We start from the raw sequence: 24,494 nt of genomic DNA, 5'->3' as shown, positions 1-24,494 counted from the left end.
CGGGGTCTAAAATCCAGTGAGGATGCTTTGATTTAGAGGCTTAATGGAGGCGTCTTGAATCATGCTGCATCCACCTAAATTACCCCATGACACACGGCCTGGGGGTGTCTTGCATGTGGGGCAGGTTGACCATCTAGTTGCTTTTGCACCCCCCCCCCCCCACCGGTGCCCTTCCTTTGTCTGGCGGGAGGATACTTCCACCGAGCGGAGCTGGGGGGCACCAAAGTCTGTGGGAACGCCGCGCTTTTCCTACCGTCTGCTCCACAGCCGGCTCTCTCTCCCCTCCGTCCCCCCGCTTTTGTGGCGCTCCCCGCGTGTGGAATAAATGAGGGGAGGGGTGGAGGGGGAGGAGGAGGAGGAGGACAGGGGGCCGGGCCTGGAGGAGGTGTTGGGTTTCATTCGGCGAGGCGCACGGTGTCCTGCAGCTCTGTCGGAGCTTTACACACCGCACATCGATGCCTGGATGCTGAGAGCGGAGAGGAGCCGACGGAGGAGACCCGTGAATACATTGTGAGAAGGAGGAGGAGGAGGAGAAAAAAAACAACCACGCAGCAAGGATTCAGACGGCTCCTTCTTCTCCGCAGCCGGCGAAGAAAGCAGACGAGGTCGCCATCCTTTTTGGAGCAAAAAAAAAAGGGGCGCTCACCTGACAAGAGAAGCCGGGGAGACCAGATACCGGAGCGGCCAGCCCCGCCTCTGGGAGCCGCTATTTGTGGAATTGGCAGATTGCTCTTTCTTTCCTGCTCCTCTTGGATGTGGATAACATGTGAAGCCCGGCTCTGAGCCTTCAAGGGTTTCCTCCTTTCTCCGCCAGTGGGATTGTGTAGCCGTGTGAGGGCTTATTGGGGCCGTCGAGGAGCCGCTTGCATACTAATCAGCTTTGGGGAGGATATTACCGCGAGCGCACATCCAGACCGGAGGAGCGGCTCAGATGAATGTAAGTGTCAGTTTCTCTCCTCGCGTCTCCCACCGGCTCTCCTGCACACCTCCCCGGACCCACACGCTCCCTGCCCGCAGCCGAACCGGGGCAGAATGAGCCCGCACTACAGCTGTATGTGTGTGTGTGTGTGTGTATGTGCGCGCGCGCGTTGTGTGCGCGTGTGTATATGTCCGTGTGTGTCTGTGTGTGTATGTATGTGTGTGCTTGTGTGTGTATGCGTGTGTTCGTGTGTGTATGTGTGCGTAAGTGTGTGCGACTCTGTATGCTTGTATGCGTGTGTGTGTATATGTGTGTATATGTGTGTGTGTGTGTGTGTGTGTGTGACATTGTGTGTGTATAAGTGTGTGTATGTGTGTGTGTGTGATTGTGTGCGTGTATATGTGTGTATGTGTGTGTGTGTGAGATTGTGTTTGTGTATAAGTGTGTATGTGTGTTTGTGTGATTGTGTGTGTATAAGTGTGTGTAAGTGTGTGTGTGTGTATGTATGTGTGTATATGTGTGTGTGCATGTGTGTATATGTTCATGTGTGTATGTGTGCGTGTGTATATGTGTGTGTGCGTGCGTGTGTATGTGTGTGTATATGTGTGTATGCGTGTGTATGCGTGTGTATGCGTGTGTATGTGTGCGTGTGTGTGCGTGTGTGTGTGTAGGGTGTTGGTATGGGGAGCGGGGTGCTCTCAGCGTACACCTTGCGTGATCCATGAGCTGTCCGCGCTGCTCTGATATGGAACGGCGACGCAGGACCGAGAGGTCACACGAGATTTACCAGAATAGCGCCGCCTTCAGGACATTAGTTCACGTCCAGAGTACGACCTCATGTCTGACTTCTATCCACGGCCGGTCCGCACCAACACGCCCGGGCTGACCGGAGAGACAACGGCTGCTTTTTATGTGTCACAGATGTGTGTTCTGGTAGACTACGTGGGCCCTTTGGTCTCCGGGACTTTATAATAAGGGTGATGCAGGAGCCTTGGTGGTCAGGGGAGCGGACCAGAAACTGGGAGGTCGCCGGTTTCTTCCCCGGGGCTGCCAGCTCAGAAAAGAGGGAGAAAGGCACTGGAAAAAAAAAAAAAGAAACCGCAAAATGGGAAACACCATGGACCCAAAAAAGTGGGCCAGTATGCTTTGGACTAATTCCTGGTGAGACGAGGGATGCCAGGGTATAAACTAATAGCAAGATGTTCCCTGCTGGTCAGGGTGCATGACCGTGCTGCGCTCTTGAGCAAGGCAGTTAACCCTGCAGCTATGGAACATGCTCGGTAACTAAGTCTGTGCTGGTATCTAACCTAGTTTAAACCCTGCACGGCCCGCCTGTTGTCGGAACCACGAAGCCACAGAGAGCTTATAAGCAACACAGGCTGTGTACTGAAATGAAGCGATCCACAGCCTTCTGGAGAGCAGTGCCAGCACACTCGGTCTTTCATTAAAATACTGACGAGAGTGCTCATTTCCTCGCTATCATGCAACGCTTTTATAGCACTGCATTTTTCACTTGGACAAAGGCTAGAAGCGGGTAACCGGGGGCATATTTAAGTGATCTTTGTTGTCTTATTCTAGTCACATCCTGGTTTCACCAGTTAAGGGACGTGTTAAGGGACATGTGGACAAAGGGTAGAAGTGGGTAACCAGGGGAATATTTAAGTGATCTTTGTTGTGTTATTCTAGTCATATCGAGTGACAAGTGGCCTGCAGAGCTCCTGGATTCTCCAGTTAAGGGACATATTAAGGGACATGTGGACAAAGACTGGAAGTGGGTAACCAGACGCATATTTAAGTGATCTTTGTTGTCTTATTCTAGTCATATCCTGGTTTCCCCAGTTAAGGGACATGTTAAGGGACATGTGGACAAAGGGTAGAAGCGGGTAACCAGGGGACTATTTAAGTGATCTTTGTTGTCTTATTCTAGTCATATCCTGGTTTCCCCAGTTAAGGGACATGTTAAGGGACATGTTAAGGGACATGTGGACAAAAGGTAGAAGTGGGTAACCAGGGGCATATTTAAGTGATCTTTGTTGTGTTATTCTAGTCATATCGAGTGACAAGTGGCCTGCAGAGCTCCTGGATTCTCCAGTTAAGGGACATATTAAGGGACATGTGGACAAAGGCTGGAAGTGGGTAACCAGAGGCATATTTAAGTGATCTTTGTTGTCTTATTCTAGTCCTATCCTGGTTTCCCCAGTTAAGGGACATGTTAAGGGACATGTTAAGGGACATGTGGACAAAGGGTAGAAGTGGGTAACCAGGGGCATATTTAAGTGATCTTTGTTGTGTTATTCTAGTCATATCCTGGTTTCCCCAGTTAAGGGACATGTTAAGGGACATGTTAAGGGACATGTGGACAAAGGGTAGAAGTGGGTAACCAGGGGCATATTTAAGTGATCTTTGTTGTGTTATTCTAGTCATATCGAGTGACAAGTGGCCTGCAGAGCTCCTGGATTCTCCAGTTAAGGGACATATTAAGGGACATGTGGACAAAGGCTGGAAGTGGGTAACCAGAGGCATATTTAAGTGATCTTTGTTGTCTTATTCTAGTCATATCCTGGTTTCCCCAGTTAAGGGACGTGTTAAGGGACATGTGGACAAAGGGTAGAAGTGGATAACCAGGGGGCATATTTAAGTGATCTTTGTTGTGTTATTCTAGTCATATCAAGTGACAAGTGGCCTGCAGAGCTCCTGGTTTCTGCAGTTAAGGGACATGTGGACAAAGGGTAGAAGTGGGTAACCAGAGGCATATTTAAGTGATCTTTGTTGTCTTATTCTAGTCATATCCTGGTTTCTCCAGTTAAGGGACATATTAAGGGACATGTGGACAAAGGGTAGAAGTGGGTAACCAGAGGCATATTTAAGTGATCTTTGTTGTCTTATTCTAGTCATATCGAGTGACAAGTGGCCTGCAGAGCTCCTGGTTTCTCCAGTTAAGGGACATGTGGACAAAGGCTGGAAGTGGGTAACCAGAGGCATATTTAAGTGATCTTTGTTGTCTTATTCTAGCCATATCGAGTGACAAGTGGCCTGCAGAGCTCCTGGTTTCTCCAGTTAAGGGACATGTGGACAAAGGCTGGAAGTGGGTAACCAGAGGCATATTTAAGTGATCTTTGTTGTCTTATTCTAGTCATATCCTGGTTTCCCCAGTTAAGGGACGTGTTAAGGGACATGTGGACAAAGGGTAGAAGTGGGTAACCAGGGGCATATTTAAGTGATCTTTGTTGTCTTATTCTAATCATATCAAGTGACAAGTGGCCTGCATAGCTCCTGGTTTCTCCAGTTAAGGGACTTGTTAAGGGACATGTGGACAAAGGCTAGAAGTCGGTAGGCATATTTAAGTGATCTTTGTTGTCTTATTCTAGTCATATCCTGGTTTCCCCAGTTAAGGGACCTATTAAGGGACATGTGGACAAAGGGTAGAAGTGGGTAACCAGGGGCATATTTAAGCGATCTTTGTTGTCTTATTCTAATCATATCAAGTGACAAGTGGCCTGCAGAGCTCCTGGTTTCTCCAGTTAAGAGACATGTTAAGGGAATTGTTAAGGTACATGTTAAGGGACATGTTAAGGGACATGTGGGCAAAGGCTGGAAGTGGGTAACCAGAGGCATATTTAAGTGATCTTTGTTGTCTCATTCTAGTCATATCCTGGTTTCTCCAGCTAAGGGACATGGCAAGGGACATGTGGACAAAGGCTAGAAGTGGATAACCAGACGCATATTTAAGTGATCTTTGTTGTGTTATTCTAGTCATATCAAGTGACAAGTGGCCTGCAGAGCTCTTGGTTTCTGCAGTTAGGGGGCATGTTAGGGGGCATGTGAGTCTATATGCATTATGACATGATCTGAACTGGCCCCGGTCTCTGGTCTCCATGCAGCCGGTTAGGGATTGGTTTCTCCCCAGACGGAGGAGGCGTGCGGGGCACCGGTTTAAAAAAAGGAAAGTGGTTTTATAACAGGAAACATGTGGATTACTGCTGGGACGGCTGCAGTTCCGCAGTGTTCATGTTGGTACAAACAGCTTTTTAATTATTCTCATTTACAGTGGGGGGGGGCGGCGTCACGCTTACGGGGAATGACGTCTGACTTTAGCTTGACGTCGTAGGATGCACGTGAAATATGACGCTAATGAACCCAAGTCATGACGTCACAGCCGATTTTCATCCGAGGTCATTTTGCAAGTCAAGGTTTTACCTTGTCGGTGGCTGTTATCAGAAGCCACACCCTCGATAAGTTAGCTAACATGTCCGAGTAATCTGCATACCAGTATATGCGCAAATACGCCTCTAGAGGCGTATTTGGGAGGTCCGTGCGGACCTCCTGGTGGTGCACCGACGTTAGTCTCTGCAGCTCTACTCCACGAGATCACTGGTTCCCCTGCAGGTTTCGGTGAATCTGGTTCAGACTCATATCTTGGTCTCACGGTTTTGAATGGCAGCGGCGGCCATGTGGCAAACACGTGAGCACAATGGAGGACGTGATAGAAGTGAGTTCATCAGACCATTATGCAAAGTCCCCGCAGTCTCACAGCAGCAGACACACATATATGGTCGTGAATCAGATCCAGAACCAGAACCACATTTATTGCCATGTGGTTGAGGAACGTGCAAGGAGTTTGACTTGGTATGTTGGTGCAAGAGGGGGAAATTAACAGTAAACAGTAAGGTAAAAGTTAAAAGAATAGTGAAATATGGCGGCCTGTCCAAGATGTCTCCCGCCGCCCAATGACTGCTGGGATAGGCTCCAGCATCCCCGTGGCCCTGAGAGCAGGACAAGCGGTTTGGATAATGGATGGGTGGATGGATGGATGGATGGAAGGTGTATGTACCTTGTACAAGATAAAATAAAATAGGTGCATAAGGTGCAATAATGGGGAACCACTGGGAACATGGCAAGTACCCCACACATTTCAAATGAGGATTTTAAATTAGACGTTATCTACAGAATGGGAAGTTTTTGCAGAAGAAGAGTTATCCACGGGGTAGTGTGGCCTTTATGCACAGGGTCCATGTACACAGGGCTCAGTAGGCCAGATATGTTGCACTGTGTTTGTGCATGTGAGTGTGTGTGCACACGTGTGTAGGTGTATGTCATGTGGTGGAGTGGAGAGAGGGTGAAAGGGGGTGGAGGTGGGTGGGGGTCAGTATCTGTGTGTGTGTGTGTGTGTGTCTGGGGGGCTTGCTGGACGGGCCTGCTTGTTGTGGGGAAGAAGCTGCTCACGTGGCACGGTTATGCTGGCATTATCGTGCAAATCGATTTTTGTGAGTCAAGATGTTTCATCATCATCATCGTCATCGTCATCAGTTGCGTAACCTATACGAGGTCGTAGGAGCACAGCGGATGCCTCAACAAGTCTCTTCCAACGTGTTTGGCTGGGTCATCGTTGTGTTCCAGTAGGGGGAGCACCTTGGTGGTCCCTATCTGCTCTTCCTCACAGGGTTTGTTTTTCAGTGCTGCTGGGGGTCCACACACCCTCCTCACCACAACCCAAGGGGTTGCAGTTGAACGTCGTCCCCAGGACCAAGATGTCTGCAGTACCCTTACGGCCATGCTGTTGCTATGGAAATGTACCGTCTGTGCTCTTTATGGATCTTTTTTTTGTGTGTTGTGTTTTTGTTGCGCATTTGCATATTTTTTTTTATATAATGTCGTTGCTTTGTAGAATGTGCCAACTTGCAACTTGAGCAATCCCAAAGGCTGACGTTCAAACTCACCCAAGAGTCCCTCCAAGTATCTGCCACCCACTCCGTGACTGCTCACGTACACACCAGCGTCCTACGTGTGGTTTTGGCAAATCCCGCAGAAGAAAACATCGATTTGTCTCGTTCAGTCAAGTCTCATTACGGGCCCGAGATTGTGTTGGGCAGCTATGAAATCCCCCACCAACACAGCTCGCTTCTGTGACGACGCTCCTCCCGCAGATTAAAGAGAACCGGGATAGCAGCCGTCCCTTCACACTCTGCTGCAACGTGCACTACCTCGCCGAGACGGGGCTTTTGTTACAGGCGCTGCTGCCTGGCTCAGCAACTCATCAACACGACGCAGAGAGAGAGTCGGAGAGACAGAGACAGAGAGAGAGAGAGAGGGGGGGGGGAGGGGGGAGAGAGAGGGAGAGAGAGAGAGAGAGAGAGAGAGAGAGAGAGAGAGAGAGAGAGAGAGAGAGAGAGAGAGAGAGAGAGAGAGACAGACAGACAGACAGAGAGAAACAGAAACAGAGAGAGAGAGAGAGAGAGAGAGAGAGGGGAGAGAGTGAGAGAGACAGAGAGACAGAGAGAAACAGAAACAGAAACAGAGAGAGAGAGAGAGAGAGACAGAGACAGAGACAGAGAGAGAGAGAGACAGAGAGACAGAGACAGAGAGAGGGGGGGGGGAGAGAGAGGGGAGAGGAGGGGAGAGAGAGAGAGAGAGACAGACAGACAGAGAGAAACAGAAACAGAGAGAGAGAGAGAGAGAGAGGGGAGAGAGTGAGAGAGACAGAGAGAGAGACAGAGACAGAGAGAGAGAGGGGGGAGAGGAGGGGGAGAGAGACAGAGACAGAGAGAGAGAGAGAGAGGGGAGAGGAGGGGAGAGAGAGAGAGAGAGAGACAGACAGACAGAGAGAAACAGAAACAGAGAGAGAGAGAGGGGAGAGAAGGGGGAGAGAGACAGAGACAGAGAGAGAGAGAGGGGGGAGATAAGGGGGAGAGAGACAGAGACAGAGACAGAGCGAGAGAGAGAGAGAGGGGACGGAGGGGGGGAGAGAGAGACAGAGAGCTAGAGAGAGCCAGAGAGAGAGAGAGGGGAGAGAAGAGGGAGAGAGACAGAGAGAGAGAAGAGAGAGCGAGAGAGGGGAGAGACAGAGACAGAGAGAGAGGGGAGAGAGAGACAGAGAAAGAGGGGGGAGAGAGACAGAGAAAGAGGGGGGAGAGAGAGAGAGAGAGAGAGAGAGAGAGAGAGGAGACAGCGAGAGATGGGAGAGAGAGAGGGAGGAGAGATAGAGAGGAGAGAGAGGGGAGGGGAGAGAGAGGGGGAGAGCAAGAGGGGCGAGAGAGAGAGGGAGAAAGAGAGGGAGAGGGAAAGGGGGGGAGAGATGTAAGGCTTACTGATGTAAGGCTACAAAGAGAGAGAGAGAGAGAGAAAGAGAGGGAGAGAGAGAGAGAAAGAAAGGGGAGAGCAAGAGGGGCGAGAGAGAGAGAGGGAGAGAGAGCGAGAGAGAGAGGGGGGGGGGGAGAGATGAGCACACCCGTTTAATCTTGGCGTCCTGAAAGCTGAAGCATCTCATTGCGTCCCAACATTGTTGTTGTTCCCTGGGTTTTCTTTTCATGCTCGGGAACTGCGCATCTGAACACAAACGTCGGAAGGTGACTCAGAGACCCCCCCTCCCCTCTCTCTCTCCCCCCCTCTCTCTCCCTCTCTCTCTCTCCCTCCCTCTCCCCCCCCCTCTCTCTCGTATTCCTCAGCTCGTTCTCCTCCGTTCGTCTCTAGACACGACGACGTAAAGCATTTAAACACACGGCCACACACGCGCGCTCCCCCACCCACGCGGGACACCTCCGGTCCGGCCCACTGTACCGCGGACACACGCGCGCGGGATGTGTAGCAGATGACAGTCCTGCTCGCCACGAGGGACCCGAGCAGCCCCCCTCCCCCCCCCAAAAAACATACAACGTTTCCCCTCCATCTTTCATTCGTCACGCGCCGCCGACGCTCGCGCTGTCTGCGGGCGTCCGTGTCTACTTGGGCGACCACCGACTTCCGGGCAGCGCAACGCGCTGCGGCGCAGGACCAAATTGGAACAATGCAGCGCAAACTTAGCCTCGTTTCTGCAGCTTGTGAACCACAGCAAGCCCCCCGGTGCAGGTCCTAAGAGCATCCCAGTCAGCGTCAAGCTAGCGTTGTGCCGCTGCAAGGCCAAATCCAATTTCCATCCGTCTCCATCCACTGGGGGGGGGGGGGGGGTGGGGTGGGGTGGGGGTGGGGGGGAGCAGGGCTTTATTAAAAGCGCTGGAAGCGGGATGATAGGAAAATGAGATTCCCATTGATAAAGCATCCCGTTCTCTGATTGCGCCGCATCCCATTAAGTAGCCCCGCCCCCCCTCCCCCGGGGGGCCCTCGGTTGCCATGGTGCGCCATCATACTGTGCGCTGCGATAACCATGACATTCAATCACGCCATTGTGCAACTGAAATCAAGTGTGCGACTGCGTATGTGCGCGTGATGTATACGTGTCACGGGGTAAGGGGTGTCCAAAAACCCTTCAGGGGTGTCCAAAAACCCTTCAGGGGTGTCCAAAAACCCTTCAGGGGTGTCCAAAAACCGGGATGGAAAAAATGCACAGTGGAGAATAACATGTTTTCTTGCCTCGAAATGAATTAATGAAGCCTTGGTACGTGACCAGCTGAAGTCATAACTTATCTCCAGCCGGTGAGGTCAGCTGGCCCTCGTCCATTGTCCTTCTACATATACAGACCCCATCTATTCAACGTTCTGGAGGACATATCACCGTGTGACCGACTCAGCCAATCAGCAGAAAACAGGCCGGCTCGACTGGCCGGCCTTCTGAGGCGTCGCAATTTCATTTTCGTCTGTTCCCCGGCCCGGTTCTGACGTAGCCGTGTTCACAGTTACTCACAAGGCCGTGAGGGCGTCAGGCTTCTTCCGCGGCTAACGGCCGAGTTGACGGGTTTTCGCTAGCTGTCGAGTTAACTGAATACGGGAGAGGCTCGGCGGTACCTCTGAAAACAACACAGCAGCTTTTTTTTGGGGTTGTTGTTGTTGTTTTGGCACAGCTCCGGAGAGACGTCTCGCAGGCCGGCCCAGCTACGCTTGAAACGCTTCCAGGTGTCAAATGTCAAGGATTGCCAAAGTGCAATTTTCAGATTTAGCCCGGAGACTTGATTCAACCCGAACGCGGTTGTCAGACCAGGCGTGTTGCTGCCTCCAGATTAGGATCTAGGGAAAAGGACTGCTGGAAATTGGTTGATATATTCCTGGAGGAAGCCTCATATGAACGTCCCTTTGAACAATGGTGTTGTCTAGAGCTTCCCAGTCCAGAGCGGCTTGGACTCGTGACACCGGCTCCTGAGTGCCAAACTGTGGCTGCTTTGCGAGAGCTCTGGATTTCTCATTACTGCAGTAGGCTGTTGGAAGAAGTGGCTGTATTTCTGTGTGTGTGTGTGTGTGTGTGTGCATACTGGTTTTGGCATTTGTTCACGTGCGTGCGGTTAAAGCAGGCGATGTAATTGAGATATTTCATTCCAGTCTGTCAGATGTCAGAACCTTACATTTCAGCATGCATCGTTCATCAGAAGACAGGATGGGGGTAGGCATGCGTCTGCACACAAAAATCGCTCTATTAATGCGAGTTATACATTAATGATACATGGAAAGATGAACGTTGCAGTGACTCGGGGCAAAGATGAGTGAAGCGTGATGACCCACCCCCGCCCCACCTGTTCTGTCACCACCCCGTCTGCATGTTCAAATGGAGGAGCAGAACGTCCCTCTTGGAAGGCGGACGGAGGGAGGAGAGGAGTCCCTCTGTGTAGCCCGTCTCATGTGTTTTTAATGATGCAGCTCAAACAGCCTCGGCTTCTGTTCCCTTCAAGACTGCAAGTCAGAACTCGGAGACAGGGCCTGGGTGCAGGTGGAGATGAAACGGGGCACCGGTTTCACGATAAACCGCGATAACATTCCCGACGGTTTCTATTACCGTTTGACATTTTAATCGCCATTAAAACTGTGGTTGATTAGTGCGCTTGAAAAAATTTAACGGCAAATACTGTCCAGCAACCAAAGTTAGCATCGGTCTCCCAGAGGCAGAGCTTCTTCTTCTTCTTCTTCTTCTTCTTCTTCTTCTTCTTCTTCTTCTTCTTCTTCTTCTTCTTCAGTGTTTATTGGCAGTTGGGAAAGCAGTTTAGAGGTGCATTACCACCACCAACTGGACAGGAGTGTGGAACACGCCTCAACATCAGAATCAGAATCAGGATCAGAATCCTGTTTATTGGCCATGTAGGCTTGCACCAACATGGCATTTGACTCCAGTTTCGTGGCTACAACACGCCAGCTGTATGGAGGTATTCTGAAACAGATAACGTAACTGCCATTGGCAACGCTTGTGAAGGACCAGTGATGTAAGGAGGTGTAAAACCACACTCCTTTAACGCTACCAGTTTAATTATGCATCTTACGAGCCGTCATCCCGAACACCATGAAGGGTTTCTGAAATGTTGGCAAGAAAATAACGGCGCCAGCGAAAACCTGTCAGCGGCCTCTGCTTCAGTCATTTGACAAAGCGAAGAAATATAGCAGCGACTACCCAAAGGTGAAAGCCCTGACGTTTTTTTGTCAGCCTCGATAATTGGACCCAAAAGGATGGCAAGGACTAAAGTGAAGTTAAATCTTTCATTTTGTGCGCTAGAGAGCTCACCGGGTTGTTACAGTGCTGTTTGTGGCTCACAGAAAAGAGCATATGGAGGTGAGTTTTAAGTTCTGTGAGGACGTGCGTAGCCTTCTAACGAGCTTCGCCATTGGTTTACCCCTTCGAGGCTCCGCCTCGGCACTCGAGACACATCTTTTTCCTCACCACCTAATCAGGTGGTAGGAGACGCACAGAAAGAGTCCACCTTTGCAGCTCGTCTGCCTTAGCACTTAGCAAAAAAGACTGGGGCCAGCTGGGCTTGAGGTTAGAGGGTTATGCACGTACTCATAGAACTGGAGTTACATCCAGGGTAACTACTATTTATATGCCGTGCTCCGCTCTCTAACGTCACACCTAAGGCGAAGGCCCTTAGGGACGAATGTACCCCTGGCTGGGCCCAACTGACACTAGTCAGACACCAACTAACACAACACCCCACATAGCAGCAGTCCAACGGTCGAGTACTGCCCCCTCTGAGGGTCTTGTACCATACGGCAACAACCCACCGAGGACTTGACACAGCCGACCTGTCAGTCGACTGAAGACGAGGCCCCCCTTGACCCTGCACCAAGTACCGCATGGGGTATCGAGTCAGCGATATGACTGCACGATGGTCGAAGTGGAGGACCAGGAGGCCGCCAAGCAGATGTCTTCCGCTGACACTCCCTGAACAGCGCCAGAGGATGCAATGCCCCTCGTAGAGTGCGCCCTGAGGCCCACAGGGGCGGGGCGGACCATAGCATCATAACTCCTGCAGATTGCGTCACAAATAAGGTGGGCGAGCCGTTGAGCCGACTGGGAAGCCCCCTGAGTCCAACCTCCATAGCAGACGAATAGTCGGTCAGATGTCTTGACCGTCGCCGAGTGTTCCACGTAACACCAAAGTGCCCTAATCTGGCCCAGGACGTGGAGGCTCTCCTCCTCCTCCCCCTTTTAGCATGAGGAGGGGGAAAGAACGCTCTCAGACGGATGAGTCTCAGCCTGAATGAGGTGGTGATGAACTTCGGCCGGAAGTTACGGGGTGGGCACAATTCCACCGACCGCTTGTCGTCACTGAAAGACGTGCAGGAGGGATGGATCGACAAGGCCCACAGATCCCCGCTCTCCTGACCGAAGTAACAGACATAGACATAGAACAACGTGTTTTTCTGTACCGTGTCCGCTACTTTGTCAGGATTGTCTCAGGGAAGCCTCATACAAACCTCTTCAAGGTTTACATCTAGTCCAAGTGGAAATCCATCCATTATCCAAGCCGCTCATCCTGCTCTCAGGAGCCTATCCCAGCAGTCATTTCTTTATTTTTCATGAGTGAATGTCTACATTTGTGAAAGGATACATGTAGGGTAGACTCAAAGCACATTTTTGAAATCTCTTGTATCTGGCGGCCTGTCCGAATAGGCTCCAGCATCCCCGCGACCCCGAGAGCATGATGAGCGGTTAAGATAATGGATGGCTGGATCTACAACCAGTAGGCCATCATAGTTTAATTCTAGTAAAGGGAGAGAGCGTCGAGATTGGTGGTCCCGCGGGACCCGACGCAAATCTCGCGGGAGCGGGCGCGGTTTTAACGTTGCTGCGGGCGGGAGAGGGCGGTCAAGAAGTGCGGCAAGGGTCCCGCGGTTTAGCTAGCGATAACAAGTGTAACCTATTTTTCTGGACTTGCCTGTTAGTGATTTTAAGTTCCTGTTATAAGCTGTTGCCACAGTATATGCCCTGAGCTCTTATTCTGAAGGCTGAAGAGAGAGCGGAAGTGCTGTACGCAGGGTTGTTGCTGTGGAGTTCGGTTGGGGGAAGAATCCAAATGAAGTGGTCCTCGTGTGAAAGTGGAACCTCCGTATTTGTTATTTTATAGTTTCATACAGTATAGGCGACATCTACAAACCATCGGTTACATTGGTGGCAGCGGTGGGATCCGGAAGTGTGCAGATCCTCGGAAGTCTCTTCGGAGCGCGGGAATAACAAAGCGCGAGGGCGCGCTTCCGGGAGAGGGTGACGACTGTAAACTACTAACAAGACACGTTAGCCCCTAGCTAACGGGTCTCACCCTTTAGCCGAGCGGTTAGTGATGTCGCCTTGTGGTGCAGTACATCCGTATCGAATCCCGCACCGGGCAAGAAAATAACCGGTTACACAAGGAAGGCGGAGTTGGTGTTGACAAGAAACTCAAAAGCTGGTCATGACAAGACAAGAACAAGGGAAGTCCGATATTTGGCAGACATTTTCTCAGCTGTGGCAGACAAAGACGGAAAAGAACTGGACTTCGTTCGCAGCGACGAAGGGGAAAAAGTGTTGACGTACAACGGGTCCGGCGCCTGTGGGTTGAGGCGACATGCCTGCTCCGTTCTCTCCCCGGCCAGTAAGATGGCCTCCACAGGTAAAACAACACGTCTCCCTGCCCACATTAAACAAGATATGACCGAGAAACGTGTCGCGCTTTGCTCTAGAGCCACTTCCCTTCTGGAGTGCCAAGCCCCCCCCCTCCCCCCCTCGTCCTACCGACGACCGGAGCTGTTCCCCTAGGTCATCGGTAGGACTACTGGAGAGACACTTTTTTGTCTGCCGGGAGACATTTGTCTGCTGGCCGACATTTGGAGCACAAATTGGGCTGAAGGGACACAAGGCTTCCCTTTGTCCCCGCTGCCATCCAGTTGTTAAGTGGCAGATGGCATTCGCCTGTTGTGTGCAGATCGCTCGTTTCCCTGGTCAGTGTATGTGAACTCCTTTGGTTCTCCTTGCCCATTATGTGCTGTTGTCAATTCCGCCTCTGTGTTTCTGTGTTTTGTTTTTGTGGTAGGGTTTTACTGTGCTGGCTGCAAACTCATTTCCCCGTAAGGGACAATAAAGATAAAGACATCCGGCCGTACGACTTCGTCGCCAGGAAAGGCCCTTGTTGACACAGTTCGAGACGTTGTTAATGTAGCCGCTAAATATGGCAGATCTGATGTGGAAGATGTTTTGCCTCACCCGGCCACTGGCCAGACATGTGGGGAAGACACAAAGTCAGTGGAATTCTGCTGCGCGGGCCTGAATGGAAAACATGTTTTCCTGCTCGCTGATGGATGGGATGGGAGCCGACCAGATTCATTTTTCTCCTTGGACACTGGAGACGACTTGGCCGCCATCACCTACCTCGGCTCTTGGATCACTTGAGTATCAGAGAACATATTCTTTTTGATATAGAGCACTATTATACATATATATATATATATATTCTCTCTCTCCTTGGGTATCCAATTTTTGTTTTGTCTCAACTGTTTACTGGGAGTGTTTTCGCACGGGTCAAGGAGTATCAAGTCAAGGATAAAGACATGCCTTTCTGGAAGGTTTATCTGTCCCATTGTTCTGCAACACGCATGGTTGGTGGCGCAGTGGTTGGCACAGTGGCCTCGCAGCGGGAGGGTCAGGGGTTCGAACCCCGGGATTGTCCAACCTTGGGGGGGGGGTCGTCATCCCAGGTCGTCCTCTGCATGGAGTTTGCATGTTCTCCCTGCGTCTGCGTGGGTTTCCTCCGGGGGCTCCGGTTTCCTCCCAGAGTCCAAAGACATGTAGGTCAGGTGACTCGGCCGTACTAAATTGTCCCTAGATGTGAATGCGTCGGTCCTGTGATGGACTGGCGGCCTTGTCCGGGGTGTCAGCAAAAATCCGATGTTGTTCACCCCCCGTTTTCAGCACAGTGTAGCAGCAACACAATGATACTGATAACCGTGATGATGTTGGTCACTGTAATTGTGACGTGAACATTTCAACCCGTTGCATCTCTAGTTGGAGGCGAGGAGGCGGGACAGAGGAAGGGGAGCCCTTTATCGAGTCATTCCTTTGTCAGGTCAAGTCAATTTCTTTGTGTAGCCCAATATCACCAGATTACAAATTTGTCTCAAGGGGCTTTACAGCAACACGACATGGGGTGAGCAGTCTTATCCAGACAGGGGCCGGTGTGGGTGCAGGTTTTTGTTGTGACCGAGCGGTTACACACCTGTGCCCCCTAATCAAGTCCCTCAGCAAAGACTCCGCTGGTTGATTAGTGGGATCAGGTGTGGAACTGCTGGGTCGGACCAAAAACCTGCTCCCAGACCGGCCCCTGTCTGGACAGGATTGCCCAACCCTGGTAAGGACAGGATGTTGTGTTGCTCTAAAGGCCCTTGAGCCAAATGTGTAATATGGTGATACTGGGCTATGCACTCCTATAGGGTGCAGCACGTGTTTATTATACCATGCAAAATTAGGCTCACAATTAGTGTGTCAGAAGGCGATACATCCTGTCTCTGTGCCGGTTTGCTTTCATACAGTTGTGCGTTACTGCACTGAGTCCCGTGGCAGTTGTTAGCGGCCACGGTGTTTTGTTGAAAACCAAGGGCTGCGGAGTATAGTGCCGGGGTTTAGTTCGGGATTAGGACATCGGGAACCCGGTACAAAGCCCGGCCTGTGCCGGACAGCTGTTGCTGCACAGCGAGCAGGCCGCCCCGGAAGAGTTTAATAACCGGTATCCACGTCGCTCGCCGCCCCGTATTCCGAGAGGCGGGGGAAGGGAGGAGAGGGACGTGAGCCGGAATTGTGGCCTCGGGTGGTTTCCATGGCTACCGGCTATCAAAACAGGGGAACCTGATCTCGGAGGAGTGGGGTTTTTTGTGCGGGCCCCCGGCCCTGCCGGGGGAAAATGGATGCTGCGGTCGGGTCCCTCAGGGCAGACGTACCGTAGGACCCCTCTCTGCCCCTGACACATGCAAAGCGTGGGGTTCGGGAAGAGCTAAATTGTGCGTGTGTGTGTGTGTGCGTGTGTGTTAGTCGACAATTGTGCGCTTCCTCTCGGCGGCCCTGTTTTGGCTATCCCGAGTGTTTTGTCTCGCTCAGGTTAGCTCGTGAGCGGACGACGTGATCCTCTATATGGTCCTCTATATGGTCCTCTATATGGTCCTCTATATGGTCCTCTATATGGTCATGTGCTGATGTGATAACTGGGCTCGGCGTGTGTGTGTTTGTGTGTGGGTGGGTGGCACCTCGCAGACCCACGTGGGCCTGTTCAAATGTGTGAACCGGGCAGGGATGCTCGCCCGTTTGACTCCAGGCACTCCGCTGGTAACATTCGCCCCCTTTTTTACTGACCTCCATGCGGCTCGGTTAATGGACACAGTATATATACTGTGTACCATAAACACACACACACACATATATATATATATATGTGAAAAACACTTTTATATCTATCTATCCATCCATCCATCTATCCATCCATCCATCCATCCATCTATCTATCTATCTATCTATCTATCTATCTATCTATCTATCTATCTATCTATCTATCTATCTATCTATCTATCTATCTATCTATCTATCTATCTATCTATCTATCTATCTATCTATCTATCTATCTATCTATCTATCTATCTATCTATCTATCTATCTATCTATCTGTCTGTCTGTCTGTCTGTCTGTCTGTCTGTCTGTCTGTCTGTCTGTCTGTCTGTCTGTCTGTCTGTCTGTCTGTCTGTCTGTCTGTCTGTCTGTCTGTCTGTCTGTCTGTCTGTCTGTCTGTCTGTCTGTCTCTCTCTCTCTCTCTCTCTCTCTCTCTCTCTCTCTCTCTCTCTCTCTCTCTCTCTATCTATCTATCTATCCATCTATATATATATATAAGGTGTCAAAACAAGTGTTGATGGTGGTGGCGTAATGAAAAGGAGGCTGTTGTGAGGCCGTTTGTGTCGTCCCTTCCCTGTGAGGTAATCGTGTCCGACAGACGTGGGCAGGGTCCGGTTGTGCGCTCGGCCCCTGTGGGATATTAAACATGCGTCTGATGGGGAGGGGGTTCTGACTGATGGTAGATGGCAGCTGCTGTTCCACCTTCACGGGTATTGCCCTCACCCCCCCCCCGCTCTTTTACCCCATCACCTCGCCCCCCGACGGCGGGTGGCTCCTTCTGTTGCTGCGGTGGCTCTCATCATTGTTCCCAGGGTTTTTTTTACTCTTCTTTGTGGGTTTTTGCTCGTTGGATTCGTGTCTCCGTCACGCGCACACTCAGTGTGGCCTTGTGGGTTACAGGGTTAGCCAATCACCTCCGGCTGTGTTTTCTTTGGCTTCGCTGATGGTCCAGAGGGGACAGATTATTTGTCCGATTGTGTGTGTGGATGTGTGTGTGTGTGTGTGTGTGTGTGTGTGTGTGTGTGTGTGTGTGTGTGTGTGTGTGTGTGGTGTGTGTGTGTGTGGTGTGTGTGTATGGTGTCTGTGTGGTGTGTGTTTGCATGTGTGGTGTGTGCATGTGGCATGTGTGTATGTTTGCATGTGTGTGGTGTGTACGTGGTGTGTGTGTGTGGCATGTGTGTGTGTGTGTGTGTGTGTGTGTGTGTGTGGTGTGTGTGTGTATGTTTGCATGTGTGTGTGATGTGTGTGGTGAGTGTATGTGTGTGTGTGATGTGTGTGATGTGTGTGTGTGGTGTGTGTATGTGTGTGTATGGTGTCTGTGTGTGTGCGCGTGTGTGTGTATGGTGTATGTGCGTGTGCGTGTTGGTGTGTGTATGTGTGCGTGTGGCGTGTGTGTGTCTGTGTGCGTGTGTGTGTGTGTGTGTTTGCATGTGTGTGGTGTGTATGTGTACGTGGTGTGTGTGGTGTGTGTGATGTGTGTATGTGTGTGATGTGTGTATGTGTGTGTGTGTGCGTGTGTGTGTATGGTGTATGTGTGTGTGCGTGTTGGTGTGTGGTGTGTGTATGTGTGCATGTGTGTGCGTGTTGGTGTGTGGTGTGTGTATGTGTGTGCGTGTTGGTGTGTGCGCGTGTTTGTCCATGTGTGTGTGTGCGTGTTGGTGTGTAGTGTGTGTATGTGTGCATGTGTGTGTTGGTGTGTGGTGTGTGTATGTGTGCATGTGTGTGTTAGTGTGTGGTGTGTGTATGTGTGCATGTGTGTGCGCGTGTTGGTGTGTGTGCGTGTTGGTGTGTGGTGTGTGTATGTGTGCATGTGTGTGTTAGTGTGTGGTGTGTGTATGTGTGTATGTGTGTGCGTGTTGGTGTGTGCGCGTGTTTGTCCATGTGTGTGTGTGCGTGTTGGTGTGTAGTGTGTGTATGTGTGCATGTGTGTGTTGGTGTGTGGTGTGTATGTGTGCATGTGTGTGTTGGTGTGTGGTGTGTGTATGTGTGCATGTGTGTGCGCGTGTTGGTGTGTGTGCGTGTTGGTGTGTGGTGTGTGTATGTGTGCATGTGTGTGTGCGTGTCTGTGTGTGTATGGTGCGTGTGTGTGTGCGTGTTGGTGTGTGGTGTGTGTATGTGTGCATGTGTGTGTGCGTGTTGGTGTGTGTATGGTGCATGTGTGTGTGCGTGTTGGTGTGTGTGTATGTGTGTGTGTGTGTGTGTGTGTGCGTGTCTGTGTGTGTATGGTGTATGGTGCATGTGTGTGTGTGCGTGTGTGTGTGCGTGTGTGTGTCTCTTCCTCTGACTCACTCTCCCTGCTTGTCTGCGGTCTAATCTGGGACGTTCTGTCACGGGGGGATTTGTGTGCGTGTGCGTTTGTACGTGTGAAAATAAACAACTCTGGAGTTATCAAGCCGGCTTCGGATCTCCTTCACTCCGGCGGCCGAGTTTCAGAAAGTTCGGCGGCTCCTCCTTAACGAGCGTCCCTTGTGGAGCGGAATAGGAAAGTCGGCGAGGAGGAAACAGCGAGTGAAGTGGAACAGGCAGCCGTGGGAGCCGCGCTGGAGCGGTCTGCTGAACGGGGACGGCTGTTCAATCTTGCCCCCCTTGTTTGCTGCCATTTACTCCCGACGCTTCCACAATAAATAAACCCCCGGTGTGGTGGTGCGGGTGGGGGTGGGGGTCAGTGACGGGAGGGGAGCAAATGCTGCGCCCCAGAAGCAAGTAAGAAAGAGTGTAGCGATGCGTCCAAGTTGATAGATTGTATCACCAGTGAGGAATTTGGGGGTGCATACTGGAAACGGCTTCCGCACCGACCGCGACTGTAATCTGTCCACGTAACGGTCGCTTTCCCTCCTACATGGGGCGAAAACAGGCCCGTTAGAGAAACGACAGACATCTGCACATGCGCTCAGGGGCCGCTCGTTCTCCGAATAGTGTGGCGCGGGCTGGCGTGTGCGTTCGCTTTACGCTGTGGGTTTTGCACGCTTGCATGTTTGTGTGTTTTTGCACGCTGCATGCACCAAGAGTGTTCATGATAAGAGGGAATTTGGGAGCTGTTCTGCTCTATTCTATTCTATACTATACTATTCTATTCTATTCCAGTCTGTTCTGTTCTGTTCTGTTCTGGTCTATACTATTCTATTCTATTCTATTCCAGTCTGTTCTGTTCTGGTCTGTTCTGTTCTATTCTGTTCTGTACTATTCTGTTCTATTTTATTCTATACTATACTATTCTATTCTATTCTGTTCTGTTCTGTTCTGTTCTGTTCTGTTTTGTTCCATCGTTCTATTCTGTTCTGTACTATTATATTCTGTTCTGTTCTATTCTATTCTGTTCTAGTCTATTCTGTTCTGCTCTATTCTAATCTGTTCTGTGCGATTCTATTCTATTCTGTTCTATTGTATCCTGTTTTAGTCTATTCTATACTATACTATTCTATTCTATTCCAGTTTGTTCTGTTCTGTTCTATTCTGTTCTGTTCTATTCTGTTCTGTGCGATTCTGTTCTGTTCTATTCTATTCTATTCTATTCTATTCTATTCTATTCTATTCTATTCTATTCTGTTCTAGTCTATTCTATACTATTCTATCCTATTCCAGTTTGTTCTGTTCTGTTCTATTCTATTCTGTTCTGTTCCATCGTTCTATTCTGTTCTGTACTATTCTATTCTGTTCTGTTCTATTCTATTCTATTCTGTTCTAGTCTATTCTGTTCTGCTCTATTCTATTCTGTTCTGTGCGATTCTATTCTATTCTGTTCTATTCTATCCTGTTTTAGTCTATTCTATACTATACTATACTATTCTATTCTATTCCAGTTTGTTCTGTTCTGTTCTATTCTGTTCTGTTTTATTCTGTTCTATTCTGTTTTGTTCTATTCTGTTCTGTGCGATTCTGTTCTGTTCTATTCTGTTCTAGTCTATTCTATACTATACTATACTATTCTGTTCTATTCCAGTTTGTTCTGTTCTGTTCTATTCTATTCTGTTCTGTTCCATCGTTCTATTCTGTTCTGTTCTATTCTATTCTGTTCTGTGTGATTCTGTTCTGTTGTTCAGAACAGAACATCATTCTGTTCTAATCGTTTCTGTTCTATTCTATGTTGTTCTCTTCTATTCCATAAGAGCCGTCTGGAACCTAATACCCTCAGACCGAGTACGGGTCCTGGCGTAGTCGCGGCGTATGCGTGAACGGGGTACAATATAGGCACTGTACTACACACCACGCACCCTCCGCCTTCACTGACGTCGCCGTTTGTGAAGGAAACGTGCTGTAAAATAAAACGCAGAGCAATATTTTACGACCAGAATTAAAGACGAGGGCTTTTACAGAGTTTAAGTAAACGAGGGTTTCCGCTGTGGTGCGGTTCCCGCGTACGGCAAGCCGAGCTTGTGCCGGCTGGGGACCGTCGGGTTTCGGACAGTGACGCTTATGGAGGCAAACAAAGGAGTCGCGTATCGGAGCGCTGACCGTGTTGCACGTGTGATGACGAGCGTTTGGCTCGTCCAGCGCTGTCCTCCTCCCTTCATCCAGCGCTCTCCTCCTCCTCCTTTCATCCAGCGCTCTCCTCCTCCTCCTTTCATCCAGCGCTCTCCTCCTCCTCCTTTCATCCAGCGCTCTCCTCCTCCTCCCTTCATCCAGCGCTCTCCTCCTCCCTTCATCCAGCGCTCTCCTCCTCCTCCCTTCATCCAGCGCTCTCCTCCTCCTCCCTTCATCCAGCGCTCTCCTCCTCCCTTCATCCAGCGCTCTCCTCCTCCCTTCATCCAGCGCTCTCCTCCTCCTTTCATCCAGCGTTCTCCTCCTCCCTTCATCCAGCGCTCTCCTCCTCCCTTCATCCAGCGCTCTCCTCCTCCTTTCATCCAGCGCTCTCCTCCTCCCTTCATCCAGCGCTGTCCTCCTCCTTTCATCCAGCGCTCTCCTCCTCCTCCTTTCATCCAGCGCTCTCCTCCTCCTCCCTTCATCCAGCGCTCTCCTCCTCCTCCCTTCATCCAGCGCTCTCCTCCTCCTCCTTTCATCCAGCGCTCTCCTCCTCCCTTCATCCAGCGTTCTCCTCCTCCCTTCATCCAGCGCTCTCCTCCACCCTTCATCCAGCGCTCTCCTCCTCCCTTCATCCAGCGCTCTCCTCCTCCTTTCATCCAGCGCTCTCCTCCTCCCTTCATCCAGCGCTCTCCTCCTCCCTTTCATCCAGCGCTCTCCTCCTCCTTTCATCCAGCGCTCTCCTCCTCCCTTCATCCAGCGCTCTCCTCCTCCCTTCATCCAGCGCTCTCCTCCTCCCTTCATCCAGTGCTCTCCTCCTCCTTTCATCCAGCGCTCTCCTCCTCCCTTTCATCCAGCGCTCTCCTCCTCCCTTCATCCAGCGCTCTCCTCCTCCCTTCATCCAGCGCTCTCCTCCTCCCTTTCATCCAGCGCTCTCCTCCTCCCTTCATCCAGCGCTCTCCTCCTCCCTTCATCCAGCGCTCTCCTCCTCCCTTCATCCAGCGCTCTCCTCCTCCTTTCATCCAGCGCTCTCCTCCTCCCTTCATCCAGCGCTCTCCTCCTCCCTTCATCCAGTGTAATGAATGAATTAGGCGGCTTTCTTTTGTTAAAACGTCCAATCGAGACACAACGCCGATGAAGGGAGATAAACAGTAGCAGGCCGAAGGCGAGGAGCAGGACCCCGAGGTAGCCATGATTAATTCAAACCTCTTGCGTTCAGCCAATCACGTGGCCTCTTCCACCAGACTCCTCCAAGGAGAGGAGCTAAGACCTGCAGGCCACTCCCGGCTTAGCGAACCCACCTTATGACTCCGCCACCAACTGCCGGGGTACGGGGTGGGGGGGTGGTCGTATGAATATTGATGGTGTTTTGGTGGAGCATGTCTATTTCAGCGAGGGTCGAGCCCGGCAGACGGCGGTCGTCTGGCTGTCCGAGCGCGTCAGGGTTTCTGGGACGCCGCGAGGCTCGAGAATCACAGTGACGGCTCAGTGCCACCGGCAGTTAAGTGGAGACGATTTGAAACCGATATCGATCGTCGGCGTAGGCAGCGGGGGGGGGGGGGAAGAAGAAAAGGAAATGGGAGAAACACGTGTGTATAGACGGACACACACACACACACACATACAAACGCACACATAGTGTTGCTGACAGCTGAAGGTGGAAATGGGATGTCTATATCCAGAGATCCAGGGAAAGAGAACACGAGGGGAGACGGCGGGGTCACGTTCACCTCCCCCTAAACACACGCACACAGACACACACACCCCAAACGCCATGAAAACCGAGATGGAGAGCATTCCTTCGTTCTCCTACCCCCCCCGCCAGACGCCGAGCTCCTCCTCCCTCTCCTCACAGAGCACTTTTACCCTGACCGATGCAGCTTACGCTTTACCACAACCTGACCCCGGCCTCACTCTCGGTCATTCTAGAGATCTGCCGCCGGTCTTGCTAACTCCGTTGAATCCACATCAAGTCCAACTCTTGTTTGCACTCGGCTTCCACACGCTAATGAAGAACTTGGCCACTGTTTGTTTTTCACCCGTCGCCTTTTTGCATTCAGACTGAGCCAAAACCACGGTGGTGGTGTTTCTGTTGCGATGCAGCACATGTAAAAATGTGTGTTGCACAGCACATGAATAAGGGAAAACGTGCAGCAAGAGCTGGAGATGAGTTAAAATGTGCAGCAAGAGCTGCAGATGAGTTAAAATGTGCAGCAAGAGGTGCAGATGAGTTAAAATGTGCAGCAAGAGGTGCAGATGAGTTAAAATGTGCAGCAAGAGCTGCAGATGAGTTAAAATGTGCAGCAAGAGGTGCAGATGAGTTAAAATGTGCAGCAAGAGGTGCAGATGAGTTAAAATGTGCAACAAGAGCTGCAGATGAGTTAAAATGTGCAGCAAGAGCTGCAGATGAGTTAAAATGTGCAGCAAGAGGTGCAGATGAGTTAAAATGTGCAGCAAGAGGTGCAGATGAGTTAAAATGTGCAGCAAGAGCTGCAGATGAGTTAAAATGTGCAGCAAGAGGTGCAGATGAGTTAAAATGTGCAGCAAGAGGTGCAGATGAGTTAAAATGTGCAGCAAGAGCTGCAGATGAGTTAAAATGTGCAGCAAGAGGTGCAGATGAGTTAAAATGTGCAGCAAGAGGTGCAGATGAGTTAAAATGTGCAACAAGAGCTGCAGATGAGTTAAAATGTGCAGCAAGAGCTGCAGATGAGTTAAAATGTGCAGCAAGAGGTGCAGATGAGTTAAAATGTGCAACAAGAGCTGCAGATGAGTTAAAATGTGCAACAAGAGCTGCAGATGAGTTAAAATGTGCAGCAAGAGCTGCAGATGAGTTAAAATGTGCAGCAAGAGGTGCAGATGAGTTAAAATGTGCAACAAGAGCTGGAGATGAGTTAAAATGTGCAACAAGAGCTGGAGATGAGTTAAAATGTGCAACAAGAGCTGCAGATGAGTTAAAATGTGCAGCAAGAGGTGCAGATGAGTTAAAATGTGCAACAAGAGCTGCAGATGAGTTAAAACGTGCAACAAGAGCTGCAGATGAGTTAAAATGTGCAACAATAGCTGCAGATGAGTTAAAATGTGCAACAAGAGCTGCAAAGAGTTAAAATGTGCAATAAGAGCTGCAAGTAAGTTAAAATGTGCAGCAAGAGGTGCAGATGAGTTAAAATGTGCAACAAGAGCTGCAGATGAGTTAAAATGTGCAACGAGAGCTGCAGATGAGTAAAAAATGTGCAACAAGAGCGGCAAAGTGTTAAAATGTGCAACAAGAGCTGCATATAAGTTAAAACGTGCAGCAAGAGGTGCAGATGAGTTAAAACGTGCAGCAAGAGGTGCAGATGAGTTAAAATGTGCAGCGAGAGGTGCAGATGAGTTAAAACGTGCAGCAAGAGGTGCAGATGAGTTAAAACGTGCAGCAAGAGGTGCAGATGAGTTAAATGTGCAGCGAGAGGTGCAGATGAGTTAAATGTGCAGCGAGAGGGCAGATGAGTTAAAATGTGAGCGAGAGGTGCACGGTTGCTTTTTGAATCGCTCCATTGTAGCTGTTTTCCTGCACATGCTAGGCAACGCTCCGTCCGGACCCCGTTT

At 50.5% G+C, this 24,494-nt stretch overlaps 1 protein-coding gene across 1 annotated transcript in view; it reads left to right on the top strand.

The window, feature by feature from the left end:
- Nucleotides 1–325: 325 nt before the first annotated feature.
- Nucleotides 326–24,494, top strand: part of dchs1b (dachsous cadherin-related 1b) — a 114,314-nt gene continuing 90,145 nt past the window's right edge. Inside the window, 1 exon segment of the mRNA XM_056284333.1 lies at nt 326–499. Within this exon segment, the coding sequence (XP_056140308.1) occupies nt 326–499 (174 nt within the window).

Source organism: Lampris incognitus, chromosome 8, assembly GCF_029633865.1.
Source record: "Lampris incognitus isolate fLamInc1 chromosome 8, fLamInc1.hap2, whole genome shotgun sequence".
Lineage (NCBI taxonomy): Eukaryota > Metazoa > Chordata > Actinopteri > Lampriformes > Lampridae > Lampris > Lampris incognitus.
The sequence above is the reverse complement of the archived record's forward strand: the minus strand, read 5'-3'. Positions and strand labels throughout refer to the sequence as shown.